The 11,049-nt window shown below is 39.6% G+C and overlaps 1 protein-coding gene across 1 annotated transcript; it reads left to right on the top strand.

Moving 5' to 3' along the window:
- Window positions 1–9,861: 9,861 nt before the first annotated feature.
- Window positions 9,862–10,832, top strand: LOC146619362 (general transcription factor II-I repeat domain-containing protein 2-like). Its single transcript, XM_085370220.1, has 2 exons — window positions 9,862–10,690; window positions 10,801–10,832. The coding sequence occupies exons 1-2, from the start codon at window positions 9,862–9,864 to the stop codon at window positions 10,830–10,832; spliced, it is 861 nt and encodes a 286-aa protein (XP_085226346.1).
- The last annotated feature ends 217 nt before the right edge of the window (window positions 10,833–11,049 follow it).

The following is an 11,049-nucleotide window of genomic DNA, read 5'->3' as shown; positions in this document are numbered from 1 at the left end:
TAGATTAAATGTTGGTAATTGGTTTGCCTTTATTACTGGATTCCTTTAACCGCAGTCATACCGGTTAGAGCTGAAACTGGGCAAGTGCTGTCATAATCAGAGTGACATCATGTGACAGCACAGGTAACGATATGCCTGTGGCGGGAGATTCCTGAAGTGTGACAGAAAGGATGACAGGATTTCTATTGAGGATACTTTGTGTGCCATATCTTTATGCTAAGGACCTGTAAAATCACAAATCATTGGTCAGTGAGTATTACCTGCTTTTGCCAGCCTTTCTGAGTATAATGGATTAAAATGAACTACTGTTTGGCTCCATAAAATCAAATCATAAAACCCCCTAACAGCTAATGGGACGAAGAAGAGCTGGAATCAAGTTACAGTAACATAATTTGAAGACCTTATCATGAAGTTCTACAATTTCACTTACTTTTCTCCAGGCCCTCTCCTTTCTCATCCTCTCTATTTAAAAGTGAGGTTGAACTACACAGCTCCATCTTCCCACAGAAGTGGTTCAAAAAGAATCAAAATGAAGTAAAATATTCAAAGCTGAACTATACTTGTGAAAAAAAAGGAAACGTTTAAATCTCAGATTGGATTTGATGAATGAACTATTCAATTAAAAAAAAAAAACAGCCACCAAGAAACCAAAATCATCAATCCTTTTGGTGGGATTTTGAGTCCAGCCCTCAGGGTTAAAATTGTTCAAGTGTTCCTTTAACCGTTTTTTAGCATTATATTTTTAACTCAGGCATCACATCACATGAAGCTGAAGTCCACCTCAGTCTGCCTCATTGCAAAGCTACTGTGTGCAGATGTGCTGTGTGAAAACTTGGCCTTGTGTTTGGTGTCAACACAACATACAGTCACATACAGTCACAACTAATCTGTTTATTTACTCAACTAATCAATAAGGTATTAGTTGTGTTTATTGTAAATCTATAGTTTGAATGATGTTTGAGCCCTAAAATGGATTCATTTACTCTGAAATACCAAGTAAAGTTAAAACAAAGGATGAATGATGAGCTATTTCCTGGCTGAAACATTTTTAGGTCTTTCTGTTGTTGTTTGTTGTCACATGACAATATGAGTCACTCTGGCATGGCAGGACCTGCCAGTACGGCTCAAATTAGTGCTGTCCAGCCTGCTATGAAATACCACGTCTGTCTGCTAATGTCAACAGAACCATCAACACATGGAGGACTCGCGGAGGCCGAGTATGTCAAGACTACACGATGAAACACATTATCTTAGACTCAAAAATCTTGCCAATGTATTGTGTTAACATCGCTGCTTAAAAACACGTTTAAAAGCTGCTCATAGAAAAATTGTGATATGGTTGCTTAGTTTCAAAAGAGGGAAATAAACAGATTTCAGGGCGAGAACACAAATGGGCAAATCTTTGACATTGAAAGAGTAAAAAGATAAAGACAAGTTTGTCATGAACACTGAGAGGCACACCTCATTGTTTATCATGTTATTTCTTTTATGTATATGTTTTTGGAGTTTCTAGTCACAACTACTCTACAGGTTTATGCCCTTGACAGGTACACAGTTTACTTTTTTAAACAGTTTTTTCCTCCATGACTTCACAATGTAACTCTAATTTAGATAGTTTGGAAGTAGATTATTTTGTGCATTCTGTAGTATCAGTGCAGAGCTAAGAACAATTAAATCATAAAATTATAAGGTGTGTAGTTTAATAAATACTCGATTGCCAAAAGGTTGATTCCGTTGATCTGGACGCAGCATGTTCAGTGGGAGAAACGCTTCGTCACTCATCCAAGTGACTTCTTCAGTCTCAGCTGACTGCAGGTTTCCCCAGTCTTATAAACAGTACATTTGCACAGTAACTGAAACTAGCCCACTGAAGGAACAACGGGCTGTGAGGTCAGTTCCTTGATCATTAACATACAAATTGTCATGACCATTGATCAACAACCACTGATCACAGGGAAACCTGCAGTCAGCTGAGACTGAAGAAGTCACTTGGATGAGTGACGAAGCGTTTCTCCCACTGAACACACTATGTCCAGATCAACACAATCAACCTTTTGGGATTTACTTACCTGGATGATTTAGCATGCATCAAGACAATAGTCCGTTGGCTGGTTCATAATAATATGACCCATTTATCCATCAGAATACAAGATCAGTTTATATCAGGAGTTTCTCAGAGTGCTGTGAAGCCAACGCTTTATCAGCTTTCCAACAGACTACAAAGTGTCAGCCTCCATAAGGATAAGGCACATTCCTCAGAGAGTAAAAATACAGCAGGAACTAGTCCACTCAACGTATCAGATCCAGGAACATACAAACCTGCCAATCCCGACGGCAACTTCAAACAAAGCATGCAGTGTGGCAGCCAATGAGGGCTGACTTCCAGAGGCAGGTTGTGGAATGTGGAAAGGTCAATGATAAAGAGAGAGAGCGCTACATGGAGCACACCAGCTAGCTCCCAGCACACACACACTGTGAACACGAGCTAGTTTGGCTGTGAACTCACCTGAAGGACCTTTGCTCATTAAGCACATACTGACAAATGCAGAAGTACTGAGGTTTATGGAAGCTTAGTTTAGGAAAATTTAACCTCGTTCCAACGTCATGAAAATTTTTCATTAAGACCACCAGATAAAAAAAAGAAAAGAAAAAATGAATCCAGGATCCTTCTGGATTCAGAAGGATAGCTGGATCGGGATTAGTCTGTGGTATTTTCTTTTTAACATTAAGATGATCTCTATTCACATCTCATCTGCATTTGTGAAGATATGACACAAAATGTCCAATTTAGCCTCATCTCATCGTGGTGAAGAAGACTAAAAAATTCCGGAATCCCGATCAACTATGAAACTTAATCCAGTTCAGCCAAGACCCTCCAAGCAAAAAACACTAATCCAAACCTTTTGAGTAATCCTAATAAACAACCAACCACACTTATCATCACCAATCAATATTAGATTATTTTTTCACTAGTTATGTTGACATTTTATTTACTTATGCATTATTACTATTATTTTATTAGTATTATTTTTTGTTTATCGAATTATCAGAAATAACAGAAAAATTAAATGAATGATGTAAATTAAGTTAACGACTTATTGCCTTTACTGCACCAATCATGCTCATGTTTGTAGTCGTCCCCCAACAGGTCAATCCTGATTATGTACCAGCTGCCTAAAACTTTGTTGCAGAGGGCCTTACACTAACTCTTCTCCCCAATTGCAGCAGGACGTGACAAAGAGCCTGCAGGGTTGAACCACGCTGCAAACTCCTGAGAGCCCAAACTATCGAGCACCTGCAGTACAGACAGCACTGATGTTTGTTGACTTAAGCTGCAGGACTAGCTGAGAGATAAGAGATCGCCACACACAAAAACACTGCTTACTAACAACTAGTCTGACAACCTGGAGTGGCTTCTTAAGTTTTTTAAGAACGTTGTGTTTTTCTTTGAGACTCAGCAAGCACGATAGTTCTGCTTCAACTACTCTCATCATAATTTGCTACAGTCCTATCAACAAAAGCGTTGTTTCAGTGTTAGAGCTGTGTTAAACATTGAGGTATAGTGTAAAGCATGTGACTCAGAACAGCACCATCATTACATAATGACGACATGTTGTGGAAAACAGAGGCAATGAGATGATGGTGTGCTGAAGAAGCCAAACTTCATGCCAGTCTGCTCTTTCTTTAGCGAGGCCGGCTTTCATCTGATCCAAGAATTACGGTCTACCGGAGAGAGCCGCCCGCCAAACTCAGCAGAGGTAAGAAACTGCAATCAGAAGCTGGCAAATATCCTTCTAACGCTAGCTGTGAAAATACAGGCAGTTACCACTGTGTAGTCCGTAATCAAGCAAAGGCTCACATTAATACGTTTGGACAGCTTGGACATTTCCATGCCAAAAAAGCATTCCAGTTACATTCAGTGGTTTCCTCAGAAATCCCACTGAAGGGATTATGAAAAACTCAAAACTTTGTATTAAAAAATATCAAATTTTAAATTTCTAATGTAGTTTTCTCATCTTGATGGGATTTAACAGGCTTATCCTTATTTTTCATCACATATATGGCAAAGGTAACATGTTACACACCCAAGTATCTAAAGTTATGCAAGTGAAAAAACAAAAAAATCTGCTTTTCCCTTGTGTCTGCCCTCGCACTTCTGCCATACACCAGCACAACTCAGGTAAAAAAAACAGCCAAAATCCACAAATATCGATATCGTTTGTAAAATCTCTATATGAGCAAGCTTGCCTTATCAGCTTAAAGTAGGACAACTGTGCGAGCAAACATAAGTGCATGCTGGGATTCAATTCAATTTAATCAACAAAATGTCAGAAAATGATGCCCCATGGTGCTGAAACTGACTTGCTTTGCTTGACCATCGTTAAAAGACTCGATATAAGAAGCTCTAAAGTCCTATTTTGTCTTCAACTGTGGCTAAGAATGCAGATTTCAAGCTTCACTCAGTGTAAAAGATAAAATGATGATATCAATTGCAAAACAAACTCACTGTAAAGTATTTCAATTTTTCCAGACACAGACCACCAAAAACTGTCAAAAATGAGCTCCTTTTTTTTAATACTGATTTTTTTTTTGCGTTATTATGATGATGACAATTATTATTATTCATGTTATTCGTGTGTTCTTGCCTCTGTTCCTGAGCACTTACAGGGCTCTGTTGATCTTGGCTCCTTCAGTCATTCCACAGAGGATTTTCCCCCCTCTAATGCAATAAGCCTGGACCTCTTTCCCTGTTACAGTGAGAATCACAATATCTGATGTAAGTGTATCATTTCTGTTTTTCCCCTATCCCTCATCTTCCCTTCCTTTTTTTCCACCCCCTGAACATGATTTTTCACCTAAATCTTGTCATATGTACTGATAATGTCCACATCTTCCACTTTTAAAGATGATAATTTGCATTTGGTGGTTGAAGTTGGATGTGGAGCACACCACAAACAGCTAATCGAGTCCTACACAGATAGGGCTGCCACAAACGATTATTTTGATAGTCGACTAGTCACCGATTAATTTTGCGATTAGTCGACTAATCAGATCATCATCCATTGGATGTAAAACGTACACCTTATTGCACCAGCAGCATCTGCTCTTATATAACTATCATTAGCTTACAGCTTTAAGTGTTTAAGGTGCTAACTAAAAATAAAGACAAGATGATAGTTTATTACATTTTAATGAAATTTGCAGATTGTTTCGGTGAAGTTTAATAAACTCCTTGCTATCTAAAATATAACAGGACACCGGAGTATATTCTCGAGTAGGGCTGGGCCATATTATACCGTTCACGGTAATACCGGTATAATGTTAGGCAACGATAGGAAAATGAAATATCGTGATAGAATGGGAGTAAAACGCGCATGCGCAGTGCCTTTGTTTTCATACGCACATGGCCGATTGTTGAGTGAAACAGATGAACCAGAATTGGTTTGTAAAAATGGTGCAACTTCCGTGATGTGGAACTGGTTTGGTGTTTGTCCGTCAGATACACAACAAAGCACATTTTTTTGCAGAACATGCAAGCGGCCGTTGTTATTGTCATATTTGTCGGACTAAGATGCTCTTAAATCTGGGAGTAATCTGGGTCCTAAACTCCGTAATCTTCAGGTCAAACAACACTGCAGCATCACTTAAGAGTTAAAAACTGTCTAAATTCTTTCATCTTTAATAAAACGATCAGCATTGCTGCTTTACCAGGTGTAACTATAAAGTTTAACTTCCAGGCATCCATGAAAACAAAAGTTATTACATTTAACGGAGTTAGAAGTTAGCAGGAAGCTAGCGGAAGTTAGCTCGCTAGTTTCGCTAGTTACCTAAGCATGATATTGCATGTTCTGACTGAGAGATTTCTGAAAAAAATCAAACGTACAGCTCTGCTATCACTTCCAACATAAATGAAGACAGGAAACTAAACAGCAGTGACGTTTGTAGGGTTACTGAAGTTGGGCTAGCTGGTATATAATGATGTGCTAGTCGATCGCTAGAGACAAAGCTATGTTAGCATAACATAAACAGTGAAGCTGGAGGACGAACACTAACACTTTTCCACTTATAAAAGTTAACGTGAAGGTTCTTCATGGTTAGAGACAAATGCAATCGCATGGCAGGATGCTGTAAACGGACCAAACTTCAGTCAGGAGAACAACTGAGATAATCCATCCACAATACGAGGTTAGTCATTAATATACTGCAACAACATGGGAATAGAGCAGCTGCCAGAGAATTCAACATTAATGAATGAATGGTACAGAAGTGGAGGAAGCAAGAAGAATGAGTTTAATAAAGTTTGATTTATCTGACTGCTTTGTTTCGCTTAATGTGCCTTATAATCCCGTGCACCTTATGGTCCGAAAAATGCGTACTGCACACTGCAGTTTAATGTTGCAAAGCACCTCTTTTTAACTTCAGTGGATATTATACATGGTTATGCTCAGGATATGTCAGCCCATTTCTACTGGAAATGCCTTTTGGTTAAACTTTCAGCAAGGAATTTGCATTTGCACTGTTACATTTTTATAAAGCTTTAATGTACATAAAAACCAGCTTCTTGTTTAAGTGAAAATAAATGGAAGGTTGTCTTTTTGCGCTAGTAATGTTGTGGAGTTGTATTTTGTCTCGCATCAATTATATCGTCGGTTATATCGTTATCGCAAATTTTCAAATATATATCATGATAAATATTTTTGGCCATTTCGCCCTGCTCTATTCTCGAGCATCTCACACTTCTGATAATCAGCTGTCTGCTTGACGTTTATTCAGCTGTGTAAAAACTATAACTTTAATCTCAGCCAAACCGATTTACTCAGGAACAAATAAAATACTAAAAAAAAGCCAAACAATAACATTTTTAAGTTATCTAAGTGACTCATATATATTTAACCTGAGTAGCGAAAGACGGCGGTGGGTTTGAAAACGATTAGCCGGGAGTCCGGTGTTCTCACGGGCTCTAATGAGCCTTGCCCCCGGCTAGCTATCGAGCTAGTGGGTAACAGACGTCTCTGAAAACGTCGGAGCGCTTTTAAAAATATGTGCTGCCATCTTCTGTTTCAGTCCGTTATTACACTCTTAAATCCTGCTACTTATTCCTGCGTCTTTTGTGATCTTACAAAGCTTCAAACGACGCGTCGACTATTAAATTAGTCGTCGACGATTTTGATAGTTGACGTAATCGTGACTAGTCGACTAATCGTGGCAGCCCTATACACAGAGCAGATTTTTAATAAAAAATTAACTTATGTTTAGGGAGAAAAAGTAAGACAAGTAGGTTTTTGTTCCAAAGCTTTTTTTGGCAGCTTGATGTCACGATTTCAAGCTTGGTTTCAGAAATTTTACATGTGGTTGTTAAACACTGATCTATAAAATATACTTGCAAAAAAACAGAGCTTATAAAGGAGAAATTAATGAATTAAAACGATCTTGTTTTAAAGTCTTGGGTTTTTTTTCTCAGTATGGGCAGATCTTTGGCTGTTAGCCTGCAGCTAAATCTGTTTTACCGTTACCTCTGCAGCTCACCTCTCCACAAACACCCCCCCCCCCCTTTTCTCCCTCTTTTTACTCACTAAACTCTGATTCCTCTCTCACACACAGTTTTATCTGTGCGATCAGGCCCCATGAGAAAAGTCAGATTTTAATGTTTCCACTACAGCATCAACTCAACAAGCAACGACACAAACAGGACAGAAAGAAAATGGAGGTAATTGCAACTTCACATGTGGATACAAACAAAGAACTTCTAAATAGTCAAGACCTCCCACTCTCATAGGCTTCTGGTTTCACAGGGGGAACTTACTCCACTTACTATATTCCGCAATGGCCTTATAAAGCTCAGCCTATAATGGTACATTTCATCGGGTAAAGATTTTAACCCAATTAAACATTTAGGCAACCATTTCTTCTGCTAATTTGAGCTTGAGCCATAGTATTAGTTATAAGATAAGAGGAGTGTATCCTATTTTTTATCTCTGTTGACTAAAGGTCAAAACTGTTGTTTTTTATTAACACATTATTCTATATATTACAAACTAAAATGTGGGGTTGTAGAGGCTTTAATTGCTGTTGGTGGTGGTGACTAATGAACTTCACGGTTATTTATAAATGAAGGAAATTAATTTCCTACATTTTAAAAATTTGAATTGATTACAATTCAACTATTCAAAGGCTCAGAAGTTCATTTTTCCACCTCAAGTCATCACACAAGATCAGAACTAAGTGAAAAAGGAAAACCGTGCATCGCAGACTAGTCAAATGTAATCAAATGTGCCAGACAGCCGTCATGTCTTCAAAGTTTCATACCTGGAAACATAGTGGCTGCAACTTTCTGATCTCTTTTTTGAAATAGACACCCTGTTGCCCTTTACTCAGACCACACCAGAAAATTGTTTCTTTATTTTTTTTTGCCCCCCAATACCATCATTTTCTTACTCAATAACAAATCCCCCACACACCTCATGCTCCTGCCTGTTATTGCCCTTTTGCCTCCAGCCATCACCTTGTACATCGCTGTGAAAGCTGTTTGGACTTCACAGAAGAAGCCTGAACAGCAGCTGCATTCGGGCCCTTCTGGTCAGTTCGCATCAAAGCAATGACAACATCCCTCCTGCCAGCAGCTCTGTCTCCTGCTGGACACATCTGTCAACAGTCATCTGTGATTTCTGATCATTTCCACCTTTATGGCTCGACTCCTCTGCTGTGATTCACCTAAAAACTGGCCAGGAATCAAGAAAAACTCTTAAATCTGCTTGGAGTGAATCCTTCAGACTCAGTAGATTTTAGGTACTGCAGCTTGCATTATAAATATGAGCAAAGGAAATACAGAAACTGCAGAGGAATTTGAAAAAAGTAGCATATAGTGAGTGATCAGACATATTTTTGAATGCCTCTTCTTTACTGCTAAATACAGTTACAAGCAAAAACTCTTTAGCCCCATTGTGTATTAGGTTTGTTGGCATAAATTCAATGTCCAGCAGGTTTATCACCAAAGCCTACATTGCACACTGAAATAGCTGCCAAATGGGCCTTTATTATGGAAGAAGTTTGTCTAGCTTTGTCCAGTAAACTTTGCATAAAACAGCACCTCAAAGTGTGTAACTATAAGTACACTTCTTTCTAACTACCTTAGTCAAGTCCCACCACAGCTTCTCCATATTAATGGTTCAGACAGACACTATCTATCTCAGGGGTCACCAACACGGTGCCCGCGGGCACCAGGTCGCCCGCAAGGACCACATGAGTCGCCCGCGGGCCTGTTCTAAAAATAGCTCACCATAACAACTTACCAGTAAGCTGCATCTATTTTTATTTTTTCTTGCTATTTTTTTAATCACAATTGCATTGGCGTTAATTTGTTAGAGATAATATATTAAAAAAATGTTTATTATTAAATATTAGATCATGATCTAATATTTAGTGCTAGCTGGTCTCCACGGAAACAGTTGCCGTGAAGACCAGCAAAGGCAAAGGTGAGGAGATGAGGAAAACATGGCGGAAAAAAGGAAGAAAACATATAATTTTCACAGTGAATGGGAGGAAGAGTTTTTTTTTACCACTGTGAAAGATTCATGCGTGTGTCTCATTTGCGGGGCAACTGTGGCAACGGCAAAGCGGCACAACGTGGAGAGACATTTCCGAACGTGTCACACAAGCTACCATGCTAACTACCCAAAGGGCAGCACACTGCGAGCGGAAAAGGCCCGCGAATTAAAGGCAGGTTTGAGCAAACAGCAGTCTTTTTTCACGAGACCGGTGAAAAACTCTCAAAAAGCAACCGAAGCCTCATTTAGAGCTACACATTTCATGATTAAGAAAAAGAAGGCATTTTTAGACGGGGAGTATTTCAAAGAAGCAATGATGATAATTGCAAAAACTGTGCTTAAAGACGAGAAATATGGAAACGATGTAATCTCCACTCTCTCTGATGTCCAGCTGGGGGCAACTACAATTGTTAGAAGAGTGTCGGCTATGTCCGGGAACTTGGCCGATCAGTTGGATCAGGCAAAGTGCAGTTGGTTTAGCATCCAGTGTGACGAGTCCGTCGACAGCAGCAGTACAGCACAGCTGATGGTCTTTATCCGGATGGTATTTGATGGTTTCTCCACAAAAGAAGAACTTCTGACACTACTGCCGCTAAAGACAACAACGAAGGGAGTTGACATCTATAACGCGGTGAAGGAGTTTTTCGCGAAGAAAAAGGTACCGTTGGAAAAGCTGGTATCAGTGACTACCGACGGGGCTCCTGCTATGATCGGGCGACATACGGGATTCATCGCTCACTGTAAAGGTGACACAGAGTTCCCAAACTTCATGCATTACCACTGCATCATTCACCAGCAGGCGTTATGCCCAAACGTGATCGGCTTCGAGCACGTCATGACTCCCGTCGTGAAGATCATAAACAGCATCCGCTCCAGAGCTAAACAGCACAGAACATTCAAGGTGCTATTGGAGGAGCTGTCAGCTGAATATGGTGACCTGCTACTACATACGGAAATCCGATGGCTCAGCAGGGGACGGATTTTGCTTCGTTTTTTGTCACTTTTGGGTGAAATCAAGGAGTTCATGCAATCCAAAGGGGAAGACACATCTCTGCTGGAGGACACTGAGTGGACACTTGACCTTGCGTTTTTAACAGACATTACTGGGAAACTGAACCATTTGAACTGTGAGCTGCAAGGCAAAGGTAAGACTGTTGCTGACATGATAAGTGCTTTAAATGGATTTAAAGCCCAGATGAACATTTTCTCTGTGCATTTACAGAGAAAAAAGGTGCTGCACTTTCCCTCTGTGCAGATGGTGCTGAAAGACAATGCTTCTGCATCTGAGACTTTTGACAAAGTTGCAGAAAAGTACACTCAAGTCATAAACCGACTTGGTCAAGAGTTTGAGAACAGGTTTTGTGACCTTGATCAGCTTGAGCCATGTGTCTCATTTGTTTCCAATCCTTTCATGAATGTGGACACAACATGCATTGCTGAGCAACTAAGTTCAATGTTCAGCTTGGATGCTGGACAGGTGGAAATCGAAATTGTAACATTGCAA

Source organism: Diplotaxodon limnothrissa, linkage group LG14 (genome assembly GCF_057381915.1).
Source record: "Diplotaxodon limnothrissa isolate DT_005_m linkage group LG14, D_limnothrissa_male_GT1.1, whole genome shotgun sequence".
Classification (NCBI taxonomy): Eukaryota; Metazoa; Chordata; class Actinopteri; order Cichliformes; family Cichlidae; genus Diplotaxodon; species Diplotaxodon limnothrissa.
This window is presented reverse-complemented; position numbering and strand designations above follow the sequence as displayed.